General features: G+C 40.8%; 1 protein-coding gene across 1 annotated transcript in view; it reads right to left on the bottom strand.

Moving 5' to 3' along the window:
• The window catches only part of BEGAIN (brain enriched guanylate kinase associated), a 155637-nt gene that overhangs the window by 103598 nt on the left and 31954 nt on the right, over nucleotides 1-20085 (bottom strand). Inside the window, exon 2 of the mRNA XM_059819814.1 lies at nucleotides 13752-13780. Within this exon, the coding sequence (XP_059675797.1) occupies nucleotides 13752-13780 (29 nt within the window). The remainder of the gene's footprint in view (nucleotides 1-13751; nucleotides 13781-20085) is intronic.

Raw genomic sequence — 20085 nt, 5'->3', positions numbered from 1 at the left:
TGAATCTAATAATAAATAATCACATGTGGAAGAGTCAATAGCGAAATAATGTAGCACACTTCTTTTAGTACCCTAATTCAGCAGAATAAACCATGAGAAGCATTTCAGTAATTTACTATAGTAAGTACTCTCAGCAGCTTCTGTATTTCAGCTGTTTGGTGCTCCAGCATGAAGATAATGACCTTGGTAATTAGTTATATTGTTATTTAATAGTTCCCAGACAATATTTTATTTTTTGAAGGAACAGGCCTTTCCTTCTATATCTTCCTCCCCCATTACAAAAGATGTTTATCTATGAATCTTTCCCCTTGCCAAATATTTTTTTTTCTGTTTACTACTTTCTCCAGAAAGATCCCAGTTATTGAAAGACAGCTTCTGCTTAGCAGCTGCATCAGCGGAGCCGCAGGAGACTCCCTCTTGCATCTTTCTGAGAAAGCCACAGGAAACTGCCCCTGAACAAGCAGGGCTGGCAAGGGAGTGCAGGTGAGGGGAGAGTAGCAGTCAGCAGTGCTGCAGACTGAGACCACAGAACTGTCCTCTAAAACCTGGGTTTCTCCTCACCTGGGCTTCTCTGGAAATAGGCAAAGTGAAAAGGTTTATGAAATGGACTGGCATTGAGGAGAATAGTGAATCTCAGTCTCTGAAGTCTGATGAAAATTAAGCTTTGTTACAGTTGTATGACCTTAGGCAGGGAGTTTTTAACTGTTCCTGGAGTAACAGTGGTGAAAAACAACAGTCCGAGGGTAGAAACCAGGGTGTGAAAGAATGGACTACTTCCTGGGAGGACTTGAGCTTTGGCAGCTTAAATAAGCAATTAATCTCCCAAAAGTTGCTGGAGTAGGAAATGTCTGAGGCCTGCAGAATGTCAGTTCAAGTCGCCATTTGGGAAGGGGAAGGGGTGAAGCTGTTGATGGAGCATGAGAAGAATACCTCCAGAAGGTAAAGGGGCAGCAAACACCTGAGGAAAAGGCATAAGGCTAGGGAGAGGTGGGGAAAAAGGCTGGAGACTTTTGAATTTGAATGTAGGTGGTTATGACCTCAATAAAAAGACACTTCCCTAGTGTCACACTTGCTCTGAGTGGTTTTTATTCCTCCTGTTGAAGAGGAACAGACTGTCGTCTCTGTTTTTCTGTCTTGCATCACTCCCTCTGTGGTATTATTTCTTACAGCCTTAGCAGGAAACAGCTTGTTTGCATATACCTCTTATAATAAACAACACAGCTTCTAGTTTATTTAATGCCTCTAGATTTTTTGCTTTCTGGGTACTGGCCTTCTTGCAGTTGTCCTTTCAAACAACTCCAGTTCTAGGAAGCCAAGCTTTTCTCTCTAACTTTTTGACTGTACAGAAGATGGTCTTTTTTTTTTTTTTAAATTCAGTTAGTGACTCAAACCCCACAAAGTACCATTCCTACTTCTCACCAGCTGGTGGTCCATATGCCACTGCGTCTCTACTCTTGTAAATACAAGTTTGAAGTCATGCTCACAGATCAGACTTTTGGTGGTTAATATGGCAGTATGTAAAAATGTCAAATGATGCAGAATGAGTGAGTTGGGGAGGGGGGAAGCAGTATTCTGCACATTTATAAAACTTCCCTTCTAATGGGCTCCCAGTGGTTTGCAGACATCAGGGGATTCCTGCAAGTCTAACAGGGTCAACAAGGGGCTGGGATTTGGGGTCCACAGCATCCTGAGACAAGCATCAGTGAGAAGCAGCGGCTCCCAGTGTCTCAATGTTGTCTACCAACATGTTTAAGGTCTAAATCTGGAACAAAAAATACAGTCTGGCACATTGCCCATGAAAGATTGCCAGCTTCTAGCTGAAACTCTTCATTACCCTAGAAAGGGTGGTAAGTGTTCCCCTGAGTAGATGGAAGTTTGTGACTTGTACGGTGCTCAAAAAAAAAAAGGGGGGGAAAAAAAAAGAAAATCCTTTGAACCTTGACAGTGCTTCAGAGAGAATCCTAATGGCTGTGGCTGTAACTTGTGTCTGTAGAGCACGACTGTCAGATCCTTCAAAGCTTTAGACCTCAGTGCATGTTTTTAACTCTGTAACGGCAGCACCTTCACCACCCGCATTTCAAGCAGATGTACAATGTCTGACCTGTAATACTTCATCTTTCCATTGCATAATTGCCCTTAATTTTGGCAATCAGGGCATGCCTCTGCAAGCCAATGCCCTAATTTCTAGTGCTGAAGAAAATAGAGTAAGAATATAAAAGGCAACTAATAGCTTTCTGCAAAAGAGTTGCCACTAGTAAAGGAGTAACAGGTTTTTTTGTTGATTTTACTGATTCTGCTGTTAATAAGAATGCCTTCTGCCATTGTGAAAGTTGTAGTTAACTAGTCTCCAGTTCAGTGGCTCATAGCAAAGGTATAAGGAAACAAGTTCAAAGCAGATTTGGAGAACCTTAACTAGTTTAGTAGCTTTGTGCCATGAATCCATGCTGCAGGTGTATGCCAGCAACAGTTCCAATTAATGCAGACTTGTAGCAGGCAACACTCTAGATTTGAGTGACAGGAGTATCATTTGAGTGCTTTGTTCTTCATGTGAATGTAAAAAGTATAAATAAAATTGCCTTTTAGATAAAAGAGTATGTTGCTTTCTCAAGTCTCTTTCTGATTCCATTAATCTCTCTGCAAAACGGTAGTTAACTGTTTTCAGCTTCTGTGTGGTCTGTGCAAACCAATACATAATGTAACTAATTATGCATAATGAGGTGGATAACACTCAAAAAGGAGTTGTAGTTCTGGGGAAAAACTGGAGTCCTCCAAGGATGCGGTAATGGATTCATTCAGTTACTTAGAATTCAGCATACAACAATATCTATGCCTATTTATATCGTAAGATGCTTTCCCAATGTTGTGTATATAGAGATGATGAATAAGGAGATGGGGCGGTCTACAAATCTGGGCTGGCAGTTTAATCAGAACTGTTGGCTTTGTATGCCATGATAATTAGAAGTTCAGTGCTATATGAACCTTAAGATAAAAATCCCAGTAAACTTTGTTTTTACTGTGCGATAGGATTTGGAGAGTTCTTCAGGGGATGGAGATGACAATGCAAAGCCACAGTAGAGAAGTCCAGTCCACACTGTATTACCAGCAAAGTATTAATCAGAATTTTACTATCAAAACTGTAACTGAAACCTTCCATGTTCCTTAAATCTAAGGAACACGTAGTTGTTGTCGCTTATTTGCTATGCATTCCTAGGTTATAATAGAAGTTGTTTTCCACAGGAGGACCATAGGAGTGTTATCACTGCATTAAAAAAAAAAAAAATGCTTTTAGACAAGAACAAATGTTCTTGAAAGCAAAGTATGTTAAGCAAAACTGTCTAGATTAGCATTGTTTCTCTCAAACGGCTCCAAGTGCACTGTGTGCTGGAATTAATGGGACATCTCTCTTGGAGGTTTTTTCTTTTACTTCTACATGATATGTAGTCCTGGGTTGTAAAGAAAACCCTCCAGAAGCTCACAGCATGTGAAATTCGTCAGTTCTAGTAACTGAATCTGCTGAGGCTTTGTCAAATTAGAAAGCATAACACAGTAAAAGGAAAGCAAGTTGAAGCCTACAGTTACTGTAAAAATCTGCATCAGCAGCTTTGTCAAGGTGGAGAAAAAAATAAAATGTTCCTGTTGTCAGAAGTTACCTGTTATCTAGAACTTTTTGCATCATATGCAGTAGACAAGACAGCTTTACTCCTCTAAACCCACATTTGTTAGCAGACTACCTGTTTAGTGCTATAATTTCATGTACTTTTAATTTTCCAGAAAAAAATTTTCATGACTTTTAAGTTGTGATTTCTCTTGTAGATTAAGAAGGAGGGAAGGTGGGCGGGGCGGAGGGGGGAAGTTGCTTTGTTACCAAACAGTATAGGTCAGCTAAATTTGGCCCAAAGTAACTCCTGTCAGTCTTTTCTACCTATGACTCATTTCTTCCCTCTCCTGCCCATATGCTCTGTTGCCAGAGCTACCTCTTGAGTTATAAAAAGGTCTAATTAACCTTCCTCATGGAAAACCCAGGACTCTTGAATTTGGTCCTTCCTTCACATGGGACTGGGGAGGACTGTGAATTTCCTAGAGCCTTCCTGCTCTTGGTTCCTCCAGTAGTGAAAGAGTTTAATAAAGAACATCTGATATAAAGACAAGACACAAACTGGTGGCATCTTGTGAAGAAATAAAACAGGACCAAAGAAACATGAAAACATGCCTCAGGAGACTCCGCAACTGGGAATGTCATTTTAGCAAGGGGTCTCCGGCACCTACCACAGCAGTTCCAGCTGCAGGGCAAGGGTACTGCTTTGCCTTCCACAAGTGGGAAAAGAGAAAGTCCTGTCATTCACTTTGCTTCCATCAACCCTCTTGAGCCGCGCTCCTCCCCCCTGCAAGCTTGTCAGATATCTAGGGGCTCCAGAGCAAAGACTGGCATTAACTGGGCTATCCTAGACTACATTTCAAAGTGTGGGCTGAAAATCTACTCAGAAGCCTGCCTCTCATGCCAATTGCTCTTGGTGGAATTGGTACAGTAAGGACAGGGATAAGGCAGGAAGATTTTGCTCTTCCTAAAGGCTTGTGAGGTGTCAGAAATAAAGTAGAACTGCTGAGGCTCAGATTTGATAGGGTTGTGCTGCTGATGTGGGTTGAGAAACCAGGTGCTTCCCTGCATGGCTTGTCCTGGCACTGTATTTGCAAGGCTCCAAGAAGAGGGCAGGGTGGGGTACTAGGGCCAACTGCTGTGCAGATTTAGACAAAAATAAGCCAGGCCACTCATGCACCCCTTTTAGCAAGAGCCTGTCTATGAATTCAGCACTGGAAAGGTGTAGGACTGAAGGACCATTTGAACTTGTGTAAAAATTTTTTGATCTGTTTTTTTGACTAGGACAATCAAATTTTCCTGTGTGTTGAGCTATGCTATTGCTTTCCAAGTAATTTACTTAAATATCATTCCTGCTCTGCCTTTCACCACTCTACTTGCATTGCTTTGGGCTAGTTTGCTGGGTTTCTCATTTTTATCCAGCCTTCGGAGTATTTGACTCACTTGATCTTTCACTCTTTAATTGTTGGTCTCATCAGTCTAAATCAGAATGCAAATACAAATAAAAGCATCATTGCTATGCACAAGCTGAGAGTCAAAACTAAGCATGCAATATATTTTGAATTCAAATAGAACTGTTTCAGTGCTATAGATTGTATGCAGTTTAAAAATCTTTATTTCCCTATAGAAAGCAGCACTTACCCCATCAGGAAGAATGTGCCTCTGTGAATGTACTTTATTACTAGTACCTCACTGAGTTGTTAAGAATATTGGGTAGAGCTGCAAAACATTTATTTTTTCAGCCACTCATGGATCTGCATTAAATCTTGGAATATATTTGGTACATGTTGGTCTGGACTGTTTCTGATTAACTGCCTGGAAATACTACTTCCTTGTTACAGGATAGAGGTAGGATTCATACCAAGAGGAAATAATATCTCAAAGGGCAAGTGACCCAGCAGTTACAAATTTAGTTAAATACGTGTGCAAAGTCATTTGCCATGCATTTAGTGCTACTTAAATGTCATTTCAAGTACCTACATCTGTAGGACTTCCTGGCAGTAAGACCAATTATACAGATATGTAGAAAATTTCTATCTGTAGGCTACTCTGTACAGGTGAAGCATTGAAAACTATGTTAATTTGTGCAGTACCTTGGTTCAGCCAGCATCCCTGACTTAAATGGTGGCACAAAGATTTAACACTTCTTAAACAGAAATGCACAGAAAAGAGGAGTGCTGATTGCTTGTCTCTTCAAATTGCCTACTGCAAAGAACGAGCTCTTGGGCGATGGCGAGGGAAAAGATTAAGTTGCCATTCATTGCTGGGAATTCCAGTATAGCTCTTGGAGGGCTTTAAAAATAGAGCAGCTCCTTAAGCTGATCCTTTTGTCAAAATGACAGTTAAAGCTAACGGAAACATAAAAGGAGCTCATTTGTTTGACCTGATTTGTACAGAAACTTCAAAGTTAAGACCCTTTGCTCTGACATGGATATGAAACTTGGTCTTGTTGAACAGAGGGCAGCAATTTGGAGCTGTTGAGTCATGAGAACTTCTTCTGAACATGAGGATCTTTGTAGCACAGTAGGTACTCCCTGAAGAGCTCAATGACTTCCAGAAAAAGTTTGAAGCTCCTCTTTTCTTCTAGGACACCTTCCTCCTCTCCTTCCCCCTTCTTTAAAGATGGGCGAAATCAAGATGAGGTGGTCAAAATTTTCACTTTGCTCTGAGTAACTGAAATGGCATTTGTGTAGTCATGATGTCCTAGTATGTCACCTAAGTCAGTCAACTGCTGCTTTGTTTCCTCTATGCCACAATATTCCCCTCAAATACCGTTTGCCCTCCTAGATGCAAGCCTGCTGCTTGAGGGGTGTGTGTGTTCTCTCGCACGCAGCTTCTCAGCTATGGTTTTGCTGACATGGTGACAGTTGGGCAAGTTCAGGATGAAAGCTAGATTTCTCAATGCTTTTCAGAGCTTTGCAAATGCATGTATGAAGAAAGTCATGCTCTAAGAGGCAATATAACTGCATGTGACATGAAGGCCCTTTTTATCCCAGCATAACCACTACTAGAAACCAAGCCATGAGCACTGACTCTGCACTGTTCAGTGAGGTGGATCTTGCTACTCTTGGAAGAGTTGAATAACAAGAGTTGTGCAGTTCACAGGAGTGGTAGGATGGTCATACATGTGAGAGAAATCTAGCATGGAGCTATAGACACTTACGATTCTGCTATCCTGTTCGAGGGCTCTGTAAATTATACAACCCTCACATTCATACATTCCAAAAAGCATGATTATAGCTCACTATCTACTGCCTATTTTTCAGCACATTGTACTTCATGCTAAGCTGGCTCTAGATCTTCACTAAAACGTTAAGACAATTCAGCCCCTTCAATTTTTTTAAATGTGAAAAGCTTCATAGTTTTGATATATTTCAGATGCTTTTGACTTTCAAAGAATATTGAGTCAAATGTGGTGATACAGAGTTTTTATTTGAATGCATTCTACAGTCACTTGTGTGTAAATCAAGAATTGATTGGTAAATTAAATTGCCTAAGATATGCCAGCAGCAGTGGAGCTGGCAATTGTAAAAGCCTATAATAAAGTGTTGCAGACAAGTTATCTCCTTCCTTTCATCAGTCTGTGCACTGTAGCAGTAGCAAGCATTCACATTGTACTTGATTTCACCACCAAGCACACTCAAGTGATTCAGAAACTATACTGCCCTTGAACCATTTGGGTTTTGCAGCTTGGAACCTCTTATAATCTTCAGTTTATAAGATTGTTTTGTTACTGCTGCAGCCATTGCCACTGTTTGCTTTGTAAGTCGCTGCTTTCACTGTTCAGCACACATTCTCCGATAGCTTTGGTCAGAGCACTTATGTAAACTGAAGTCTAGTTGCTGTTAGCAATATAGGGGATGCAGAGAGCATCCAATTTTCCCACCTTTGAATTTTCTGACCATCAAGCATCATTGCATCTCTGCAGGGAAAAAGATATCCAACAAAAACCCAACCAAAAAAGCCCTGTTCTGGAAGCTCTACTCCCTGTACTACAAAGTTTTTGAACTGATCACAAACACTATAAGAAATGGATGGGTTTTTTTTTCCCTTTTCTTAAATATTTGTCCAAAATGCCTCCTCCTTTTTTTCCTGAGTGGCTTGTAGTATTGCTCAGTGATGCACTTTTCATTGCAAGAAATGGGTAGGCAGAGCATTATTTGTAAGCCTGGTATCACCTAGGTCCAGCCTCTTCCCCGTGACTCACTGCAGCTCCTGGTTGATGGCATGGCTCATCTCCTCCTACCTACTTCCTTGGTCTCTTCAGATGTTTGCTCAGCTCCCACTTGTCCCTGCAGGCCACTTTACAAAGCTATACCTTGTTTCATTCAACTTGAATCTATTCTGCCCACTGTTCCTGTCATGTGTTTTGTTTGCTGGACACTTACTCCACTCAATATTTACCTACAGCTAAAAGATATAACACAATACTTATTACAGCAGGTGACTGGAGATGATTCCTTCCATACCAGCACCACTGCCTTTTAGATCATTCTTCCAAGCAGCAGACAGAAGTTCAGGGCACAGGGCTGTAGGATGACATAACAGTAACCCCCCTGCCTCAGCTAAGTAGTGCTAATTTGACTGAATAGCACAGGTAACAGTAATAGTGGAAATGAAGTGGGATGGACTTCAGTACAAGCTACACAAACATACTGAGCCCCTGGTAGCATTAATAAAATTCTCAAAGGTGCTAGCATAGGCAGATCAGCATGGCTCTGTGCCCCAACCCATCCCAGTTCCAGGGCTATAGTTCCCCTGGGGGCTGTGAATATATCCTTGTGTGTACATTACTCCCATTGCTATGGTTGACGACCACCAAACTTAAAGCTGAGTGTAGTCTCAGCGGGGGAGAGATGTGTGGTTTAGCAGTGCTGCAGTCACACCTTGGATGGCAGCATGAACAAACCAGACGTGCTGAAAACAGCACTGCAGGGCTGCCAGTGCTGCTGGGACTGCCTGGGAGATGAAAACATCTTGCAAAGCAGAGAAAAATCAAAACCTGCTTTACCTGTTTGAATATAAGTAGGCAGCTCTCTTCCTTTTCTTCTTCTTTCTTTCAAAATGAACCCAATGTTCACCCAGCTAGGTGACTTTTCTACCATAACATCTAATGACCCCAAACTCATGGCCCTTTCACGCCAGCATTTCCCTATACTCTATTTCTTCTGAGCTTGCCCTGTGCCATCTCTTTGCCTGTGCCCTCAGCTGGGGTTTCAAGTCCCGGTATCAGCTAGAGCCTGCAGACGCTGCTGAGCAGGTGCTAGAGCTGCTGCTTGCACAGCCCTGCTGCGGTCCTGTGGCATTGTGCCTCTGTACAAGGCAGTGGCTCCCAGCACGTCAGCTGTGGATGTGAAGAAAAGCCCTAGGGTAAAGTAAACCACGTTTGTTGGTTAGCTTTCTGGAAAAAAGTCCTCTCTTTGTGTTCAAGTAACTATGGTAAAATTAATGTAGATACAGGCTGACAGAAGGAAGAAGGACAAGGTGGAGATAGCAGGAAATTGCAGTGTGTTCATTAGCATACGAAGAGGGCTAAATTTATACCAAGCGCCAGGAAGGCAGCATGATCTATGGGCATTTAGAAAGGTGTTCACATTTTCACTAAACTATCACAGAAGCTTTTCCTTAGGACTGCACATGCCTCTGACATTCCTTTTGAAGAGACTGATATTCCTTCCTTACCATGGATGAACTCAAACATGCTTGAGAAAAGTCCAAGTCTGGAAATTCAAGAGACTTGGATAGAGCTACTGACTTACTACCAGCTGTGTGTGCAAAACAAATCACTTTTTTTTTCATATGCTCTGAAACAAAGACTACAACAAAATAAAGATGTTGCCTCAGAGGTTCCTTGAGACGTGGATCAACTTTATCAGAGATCCCTGGATGATTAGTAAAGTGCCACTACCGATGCTACCAAAATAAAGTAATCCTCAGTTGGGGAGTACCATGGTTACATTGCAGAGTAGAAAGTCAGCCTCTTTACAGGCACTGATTATGTGAGCCTGGCAGTTGATGGTGATGATGTGTCCTGTTTTATGTACTTTTAGATACACAGCTCAGCCTATTGTGGATCCTGAAAGCTTAGAACTAAGAATATTGATTTATAGAGTTACTGAATTGTCACTGAAATTTTAGGAGTGTATTTAAAAAAAGAAAAAGCTTTTATTGAGCAATATCTGTCACTTTAACTGGCATTTCCTGTGGAATGAGATACTCTTCAGTGTAAGAAACACTGAGAATCTGGTCAATATTTGTGTGCAAAAATATACTTGGAGGTCTCTTATGCCAAACTTTACAACGTTTTCACTTGACAAGTTGACTGTTTATAACCTGTATTTCAGGCAGGATTAAATGGAAGCAAAAAAAAAGCTACGAGGAGTTTGTACAGGAGTTGCGGTGGAACTGGTCTTTTGTTTGCGCATCTAGCCATGCTATGGATTCAATCTGACTTAAAGGAGCAGTTTCCAGAGTACTCGCAATTCTGTGTGCCAGCCACCACAGATCTGCAAGGCCTCAGACTTGGAAGGCATGTGCTTCTCTTGAATATATGCACCAAAGATAGCACGCTGCTAAGAGTCAAAATAAGGTAGTATAGGTATATTTGAAATTTACTTTACTTAACTAAGATTTTCAGCCCTTGTTTATAGACACGAAAAAGAACCGGATCCAAAAAACTGTACTTAAAAGGTTGTAGTCAGAAGTAATTAATGTTTAAAGTGACTGTATAACCATACACAGCCAACCTACATAAGTGCAGATCCTCAAGAGGTTTGTGATTAGTAGTTAGCCTTTCTTCCTGCCTAATATATTGGTACCTTGAGATGTTATAAACACTATGTACTGCTAAGAATTGTTCACAGTGTGAAGACTTCATTGCAGTAACTGATTATTCTAGTTGAAGTTTTAGCACAAAATAGCATGTTTCCACTTCTACAGGAAGTCGTCCCTGTGTCAAGGTAAATACTGATAACCTCCCACCTCTGCTTCCTACTGTTCCTTCCACCTGTAATGTTGTCACGGCAAGACCCTGCTGAAAAGGACAGGATGTGACATTACAGGTCACAGCAGCTCCTTGGTCTGCAAGGGGAATTATTTCTGCATTACGTGAGATGAATTGCACTTTTCCAGCAGGATTCTGAGTGAAGAAATGTAACACCGAGAGGTGTATTAGTTCGTTGCACCATTGCTTGTGCTGCCCTGGCTCAGTGAATTTGGGGCTGAATAAAGCATGGGTCATCAGTAGATCGATTTTGTAGGTTCCTGCATTTGTCCCTCTGTCTGAACGGGCCCGACCACCCCAGTCCTTGGGGGTGCCCCAGATGCACTGGGCTGGAGAATGTGCAAAGCTCACCCAACGACTTCCAGAGCTGCCTTTTTAAAATGTTTGGCCACGTGGGCTCCCGAGGACTGTTAGTGTGGAGCAGCTCCTCTGAAAAGTGTGATTATCTGCACATGTTCTTCATATTTAAAAGATTTTCTTATCTTGAAGTGCACTGTGTAATGCATACCTGGATTTCTCTAACCCTAAGGGTTTTCAACCAGGCTGCATAGGTTGTCCTGTGGGTACCCACCTTGCTCCTCTTCTCCTGTTTCTCCAACAAGGCTTTGATTTGTTTCCTTTTTGATAGTTCCAGACCCCCTTCTCCTCCCTCTTTTGCAGAACCCTTGTACCCTCTGTGCATCCTACCTCCACAGCTGCCATGGGCTCACCCTCTAGTCCTCGGGTCAGCTCCCTCCCAGCTGATACAGGATGGTACATCTTCAGCTGATTGCAAAAAGAGAGTGTGGAAGGAGCTGGGGCCAGGGGATAGGGCAGAACATATTCAAGTGTGTGGGAATGGCTTCTCCTTTGATGTTACACTGGTTTCTACAGGTAACAAAAAAACGTCTCTTTCCTCCTGGCCTGCCCTTTTCCCTCTTGTTTCTTTCTTCCTTCCCCTGACTTCAGGCTATCTCTCTTCATGGCCTCTCTGAAGTTGCTGTGCTTAAAAGACAAGATAATCTGTTTTTTACCTGGGTGCCAGACTTGGATAGATTTAGGAAAAATCTAATTCTCTCAGGTCTGTGGGTTCACTGGGTATTTAAAATAATGACTCCAGAATTGATTACTCTTTCCTGAAACTGCTGAGAGTTCTGCCAGTTTACATCCAAGACGATGAGTATAGACAGGGAGACTGGAAAAGTTCAGGATGGAGCAGCGCAGCTTCTGCGCTGGGTCCTGCCATAGCTCCCCCAGCCCAGCTCGCTGCTCCGCTCGGGAGTGCAGGGAGCCCTTGCACTGGCCTTGCTCTGGCTTGGGTGACGGGGACAAATGTCCATCAGAAGCAACTTTTACACGCAAGAATTGTTAACAGAAAACTTCATTAACAAACTCCTGAGACAGCCTGACCCTTCTGTTGTTGGAGTTAATAGCTAAACTCCCACTTCCTTCAGCGGGGCAGTATGGGCTTTTCCATTTAGATAGCGCTCAAGGAGTACTGAGGGAAGGACTGCTGCACGCCTGACAGCTGCAAAACTAGGGTGCTAGGAAAATGGAGCTTTATGGTTATTTACTCTTGTCATAACAAATTCTTTCTTTTTCAATACATTCCTGAACTCATTCTTCTGGGCTCTGCAGCCTGTTATTGCAAATGTGGCAAGAACCTGTCTACTAAAAGCAGAGGCCAAGGCATGCTCAGGGAAGTATTGCAAGTATTGTATCGCATTTGTGCACATATGCTTATTAAGCAAACATGTAAATATATATTTGCTTGCATCTTCTAACAGAGTTATTCATGCCATGATTTTGCATATACTATAGGTGACCTTGTTTGGAATTTTTAGTGAATTCAGGACCACGTACTGACGTGCTTTCTCAGCCATTACTCAGGAAAAACTCACAGCTTTAACATTATAGTGCTTATATACATGCAAAACCATAATACCTTGCATAGGGCTTTTCTTTCAGCTCAAAAGTTATAATACTTTCACCGTCATGAGACAGTACAAAAAATGTACAACTGAAGCACTTTATAAATAAATTATATTAGAAACTTTTGGACATGCATCTTCAAGTCCACCGCAAGAGACTTAACCCCCTCCTTCTTCTCAAATGAAAAAACGGATTTTGTTTCCAGCCCAGAACTCATTAAACACTTGGTCAAATCTCTGTTCTTTCACATTTGCCACTTCTTCCCCAGTTACTTCCAGAATTTTAGAACTTTTCTGCGTTTCTAATAACTCAGGATAGCCATTCCAAACTCAAAGAATCTAAAAAGTTGTGCTTGGACAATATTGTCACCAACCAGACTGAGTCACCAGGTTCGGAGAAGGAATTTGGGCTTGTCCAATAAAACCAAATAAAAGCACGGCCAGAGTTTTGGGTTATTAAAATAAGCTCCATAAAATATGTAAAGGGTAGTAAAAAGTTCAGCTTTTACCTATTGCTTTGATAATACCTGGGGATTTTATTAATAGACAGGATTTGATTTTTATTTAATTTATATTTTTAAAAGGGCTAGAATGCTTTCTTCTTTCTTTTTCTTTCTTAACAACATACACAAAAGCAATATCCCCCAAAGCAGACTTGCACTCAGACATGAGATGGAAAACTTATGTTTATAAAAGCCATCTCCTTTTGCTTAAAGAGAGATGTGCTGAGAAACTGGTACAGTACGACAACATTTTGAACACAGAGGAGACAAGATTTATCCGGCTGGTATACAATATAAAACAAAAATCGAACACCAATGTTACAGCGTTATATTGAAACAAACCATAGTAATTAGATGCTTTGAAGTCAAGCCTATATTTTCTTCAGCTTTTTCATGAATTATTGATTCACTTTCCTCATTAAATGGAATGGCAGGCTCTTGCAGTAAATGGACAAGTGACTACAACATTTATATAATCAAATATCCTCTGCATCTGGCAATAAAACCTGTTTGTGTGTAAAACATCCTTTCTGAATTGACATCGCTGCAAAACAGATTTACTAGAATAACCACATTCCTTTTCTTTTGTCTCTAAAACACAGCTTCCCTTGCATCATCATGCAATCCAGTATTTTACACTGATTGTATTAAGCAAAATATTTTCCAAGAGCCTGTATCGTCCATTGTGCAACAGAACATTTCTTCTCTGTAATGAGATGTAAATAAACTGTCTCACTTACCTTATTTTCTCCATCTCTGCCGCAGAGGCCTACAAGAAATCAAATAAAAGGAGCAAGTGAATGAAAGAGAACATTCACTCTGCAGATTTATGCATAGTTAAGGCTTTCCAAATGGTTTTCGACAAGTGTCTACAAAGCGACGGTAAGCGAACCCCACATCTGCATTAGCCGAAAATAACACTGACAGATGAACTGGGGAATAATGCAGCACGCCGCAGGAGCACTGTATACCCACGAGCCATGGGCAACAGAATGACTCAGTTGTAGCGCTGAGGCAGAAAATGGGGAGGGAAAAAGAAAAGCAAGCAGCAGCAAGTAACAGGTTACTGTGCCTCCTGGGTTTCAGAGGAAAAGTTGAAACGGTGCTACCCTCCGCACGGTGGGCATGGCAGCAGTGCTGTGCTGGCTGGGAAATGACAGTGACTTCATCACACGTGAATTTTGAGTTCAATTCATCATCTTTCACAGAGCCCGACAGATGGAAGGGACACAAGCTTGCCTCCTTAGTGGGAGTTTCGAGTAATCAAATTACTTTCCTCAAGTAATACACTATCTTGACAATTAGCACCTTAATACATGGAGGCTTTTCGTTAACCCTTTCATTGCCACTTACCCGGGCTGCCGCTTACAACTGAGGTCTCTGCCTGCCGCTGCAGCCAGGCTCCCGTTAACCCTTTGGCAGCGGCTCGGCGCTCCTGTAGCCCTGAATCTTTACATCCCGGCAGAGCTGTGGGTGGTCATTTCATTAATCTGTCTAGTTTCTTCTTACTGTACAGATATTGCAAAGCCCTACTTACCTATAGCACGGAGACTCATTAATCTCTCTGACACTACTTATATCAAAAGCATAGCCTTGTTAACCCTTTGGTTTCTTCTCGTCATTATCTCATGCAGATCCTTAAGAGCTGCTTCCATTTCACTTTATCAAACCAGTGGCACAGAATGTCATCAATCCTCCTGGTCCCGCTCTATTGTAAGTAAGGAATGAGCACTCAGAGCAATCCTGCAATCTCTGGAGCCAGATAAATCCCAACATCACAGAATCTCTTATTTATACTGAAGGCATTGCCCATTAATCATGAACATTTTAAACCTTATTGATTAATGGCTAACAATCATATCTGAGTATGAAATAAATTAAAGATTAAAAATAGCAAAATGTAAATTTAATCAGTTAACCAGCAGAAAATTTGTCAAACTGCCTAATAAAACATCCCAAATGACAAATGGTTGGTTCTTCATTGGGTCACTCATCTTCCCTTCTTCCCATTTACTTTTGATTTGCCCATTAGATAAGTTGTCAGTCAGGCTGGTGTTTGCCTGATAATTTCTGATGACATACATTAAGGATTTTAGGCATTCACCATAACTTGGTATGCAAGAAGCCAGCTGCAGGAAAAGCCCTTTTCAGCTTCCCGGTAATGGATGTAATACATGGTTACGTGGTCCCTGCATGTCTGTTAGAAGCGCTGGGTTGTCCATGGTAAGTCACAGGTTTTGAGATTAAAAATCTAACCTAGGGATCCATAATTGCTTTCTCTAATTTATATCCTATTGAATCCATGTGAATTCTATACTGTGCGGGAAATAGTTTAAAGATTGCTGACCAGAAAATGAACTGCAGTGGCTTTCTCCCTGGGTATGGGAAGCTACTGACAGCCTCATGGACTTGCCAGTTTGGTTTCTGAAGAACAACTCTCAAAAACTGCCCTAATCATCATGTTCCTGTCATTTTGGGGAGACTGGACATAGTTTTCTCCAGGGACACTCACTATTGCTTTGCCTTGAACTGTGAGAGTCAACCATGAATACAGAATGCTTAAAATATCTAATTTCAGTGCTTCTATTATGGCAATATCTACCGATATAAGGGGAAGCTGCCTGGCCTTGCTTTTGCCTAGTGCTTTGAATATTGCTGTACTCATGGGGTCAGGGTGGGGGTTGTTTTGTGTGACTGAAGCACAGGATGGAGAAGAGGAGCTGTAGGCTGGTTTTCTGGCTATGCTCATCTGTCAATGCAGGTGACTCATTGGCTGCCAATCCCAAGAGGAAATTAGTGGGAAAAAGCACAGCAAATGCCTGACACCAAAACAAACCAGAAAACTAAACTAAGCTGCAATTACTTCCGTCTGAACTATTCACCTTCTTTTTTTTCCCTTTTTTTTTTTTTTCATGGTAGGGCTTTTTTTTACCTCCTCAGAGTAAAAGCTGCTTGTTTTGTGGAACATGGGCAATTTTCCTTTGGACCATCAGGGATGTTCTTCTCTGCCTTTCCCTAACAGCCTGTGCAGCAAAGAGAGGGCTCCTCTCTGATGTGGGAGCAATGGGTTCAGCTCAGTCCTCCTCATGGAGGATGCTCTGACCCAGGTCAGAGCCCTTTCTGTGCTGCGGCACTGCAACGCTCTGTTACTTCTTTTGATGGCGATCCACTTTAAGTAAATAAATAGGAGCAGGTGAAAGGACTAGAACCCAGGTGTTTCTCAGGAGAATGTCCTAGTTTTAAGGCTAGAGAATCAAATGAGCATATAGGAACTTGAGATAGTGAAAACAAAGATAAGAGCATCTGTAGAAATGTAGCTTTCATCCCAAGGAGTTTATTTTTTCAGATAATTGTACTCCTTAGGAAGGTCCTTTTTTCATCCTTTTCTTCTCCCTTTCTTATTTTTTCTTCATTTCTTTTTCCCCCAAAAAGCTTTAGCAACTCAAAACTATTTTAAAAGTCTGTGGTTTTTTGAAACAGCTCTGTTTTCACAAGGTGACATTTTTACTAAGGCAAAATTGCTGTTTCCTAGCCAGATCCCTGCCATTGATATAGCCTGTGGAAGTTTATAGGCTACATCATCCTCCCACTGCTCTCTATGAAGGCTCCTATCTGAAATATCTTACTGAATTGATTTTAAAATATATTCTAAACAGCTCTGAATTGGCCACTTTTAAGACCAATCTTGTCCTGAAAGTCTTGTGGGACCTGTTTCAAGCAGAAAGCCTGAAGTAAAGGTTGGTATGAGAATGTCCTTTATGGTAAGTCATTTATAAGTTGCTGCTTGCTAGTGGGTTGATTTCTTTCAAGTGCCTCTTGATGCCTGAACTGAGCAGTGTGATTGAAGCTGTGTGATTTTTTTAAAAAAATAAAATATTTTTAATTAAGATCAGTAATTACCTTTAATTACAGAAATATCAGATGTGATTTAAATACCTTTTTTTTTTTTCCTACAATATCAATGCAGTGTGACTAAAGATTTTACTTAATCAGCCTAAAAATAACAATTTTTGCTTTTAACAGAAAGGTTGACCTCGGTAATTCAATAACCTACATTTCCATATACAGTCTCCTGCTTAAAATACTGAGACTGATTTGAAGATTTTCCTTTTCACTGAAGTACTTGGTGTGGCAACTTTGCCTGGAAGCACTTTCAGGCAATGCCTAAGAGTACTGGTAGAAACTTGAATTGTTTCCAAGTATTTGAAGAAAGCAAGTGTAAAACAGAACTGACAAGACTCTCCTTTTTTGGAAGTGCTAAGCATTTGAAAGTCCATTTTGGAGCAAGTATTCAAAAGGCAAATCAGTTGTCTTTTTTTTAAATCACACCCCCCACCCCCCCCACCCCCCCCCCCCCCGCTTATTCTAGATTGCAAGTTGATATTCTTTGAGAACAAAGTAATTTGCTGGCTTGAATGAAAGCAGGAATGCTGTTAATGGAAACTCCAGGAAATTTTACTGTGGCTTTTTTTCCCTTTAGAATATGATTACTGTTTCAGACAGCATGACAACTTCTCAGTTGTTTTCAACTCAGCAGAGCAAATGCAAAATACTGTGATCTGCTAATTTTTTATGTCCCCATGTTTGATTAATGAGTCAAACAACCTCAAGACAATGGCAGAACATTCTTAGTCATTGACATACATAAAACTTAATATAGTGATCAAAATTGATTTTTTGTTATATGATTAGTGTCTATGTTCTTGATTATTGAACCAAAACATTTTTAAGTAAAATAAAAAGTCATGCTGATAGTCTATCTATCATTCTATTCAATTCACATGGTGACTGCATTAGTAAAATACTGTGTTTATGCTTTATTTCCTTTATTGTATTATTACTTTCTGAAGGACAATCAATCATGAGATTCCAGATCTTCCAGATGTCTGATAAATTTTCCTTCCCCTAAGAACCTGAGGTCAATTTTCATCCTTCTGCATCTTCCCAATGTATGTGTGAAAGAGGAAGAATACCCTGGAGGTGACTTTTTTCCCCCCCTTATTATTTTTTGTTGTCTTGGAAAGAGATGTTTCATTTTAGAGGGAGGGACAGGACCTGGAGCCTGGCTCAGTGCTCACCAGTCTTCCCATTGAGTTCAGTGGACTTTGGATTGGCATGTTGGCTAGTTGCTACCAAATGTATAAGAAAAGAAAGAGTAGCAGGAAATTACTGCTGCTCATTTAGTCTGACTGTTATTACTCTGACTTGCTTAGTATTGTGGGAGTTGCTTTTATTTCTGTGGTGAGGAGAGCTGTAAGTGAGAGTTCACTCACAACTAAAGCCGTCTGGACTTCTGGCACATTTGTAAACTGCAACATGTTTTCAATCCCAACTATTTCACTTCATAATTTCTTTTGTGCTCACAGCTGTACTAAAGTTTTATTGATAGGAACCTCTGTGGCCATTTTCCTTTTTTCCCTATAAGGTACAAGAGTAAAAGATTGATTTAATAAAATTTACATACTACATAATTTGATAGGATCAATCTTTAATTAGACTCTTAATCAATTTTTAGAGATCTCTTTGTATACGCTTTAAAGTACCACTCAAGTGATGCCTGAAGAAAGACTAAAATTTAATCTATAGAAACTTTAGTAGAGCTGGAGGAAGTGTCTGGCTGCATTTGATTTGTTTTCATGTATTGAATGTTTACGAAAGAAGAAGAATCTTTCCGTAAAACTTTTGCCTGAAATTTTCATGGGGATACAAAGAAAATTGAGTCCAGTTCTCCACGGTTGCCACTGTAATAGATATTTTGTTCAGAAAGCACATCCTCCAAGCATACCTCCACACCACGGGCCATAAAACACTTCCAGTGTTCTCAGACCATCTGAAGACAGTTCATGTATAAAAGGTGAAGAGGCTTAACACGGAGGGAAGAAAGCAGAAGAGGTCAAGACTAAATTCCTATATCCCTGCAATACAGAGGAACTTGTTGGGACCATTAGGTATTTTCCCCTGGAAAGAGGAACATCACACATACTAGAAAGAATGTGAGGGTTTCATTAAGCTGTGGGGTTTTTGCATGTCTGACCTGAGGAAAATCGTCTGTCAACTGGTTTAGACATGAGTAACCATGAGTAAGACATACCAAATCTCTCAACACCACCAAGAGTAGCATTGCAACTTCCCAGCATCCCCTCCCTATCTGGGACCAACTTCTGATGCTTCTTAGGGTGAAAGAAGAAATCCTCCACAGCAAAATTAGGTGATAAGTAGAAGGTCAGATGTTTGGGACTAACTACACACAACAAAGATACGGCGTAAATGGACCCAACTCAGTAAAGAAATAGAATAATTGTCTTTTTTAATTTTTAGAGCAGATGATTAAGTTCAATACCCAAAATTTTCACACCACACCTAAATGTGTATCTCCAGAACACCACTACTCCATCATGCAGTGTCCATAAGGCTGCTGGGCTCCATCTTGAAAGAGTTAGATTTTTTTTCCCCCTGTGTGTTCCTGAACACTACTAAACTGATTGAAATCAGAGGGTGATTCCAACCATGTTAAATTTTGTATGACCAGTTTATCTCTGTTTGATCTTGTACCAATTTTATGTTTAAAGCTTATTACTCGCACGCTGTTTTTAAATTCCCATATGGATTTATGAAGAGATGTCCTATTTGACAAGGCATGATTCTTTGACTGCTCTCAGAAGATTATACTGCTTTCTCTCAGACATTTCAGTATCCCTTCTCCGGATCTATTCCAAATTATCTTAAATCTGATTTGAAAGTGGGTGATTAGTGCTGTACATCATGTACAAAACACCTTGGCAGTACCTTGTATAATAATATGAATGCTTCAGTGACTCTAAAGAAAATATATCTGCAGTGCATCTTAGGCTTGTCTCAGATTTCCCGTGGTTCTGTCACATTGGAGGCTTATAGCTGTTTTACAGTCTAACAGTACACCTAGATCTCCATTTCTCTGCTGCCTCCAAATGACGAGCCCCAAAACATGAAGTCTTCATGTGGATGGCTTTGTGTGAAATTTCATCCTGTTTCCATTATTCTGCTTATAACTAAAACAGTTCTTATATGAGGTTCCTAATTGTTGTCAATACCGCC

The sequence above is a fragment of the Gavia stellata genome, chromosome 7 (genome assembly GCF_030936135.1).
Source record: "Gavia stellata isolate bGavSte3 chromosome 7, bGavSte3.hap2, whole genome shotgun sequence".
Lineage (NCBI taxonomy): Eukaryota > Metazoa > Chordata > Aves > Gaviiformes > Gaviidae > Gavia > Gavia stellata.
The sequence above is the reverse complement of the archived record's forward strand: the minus strand, read 5'-3'. Positions and strand labels throughout refer to the sequence as shown.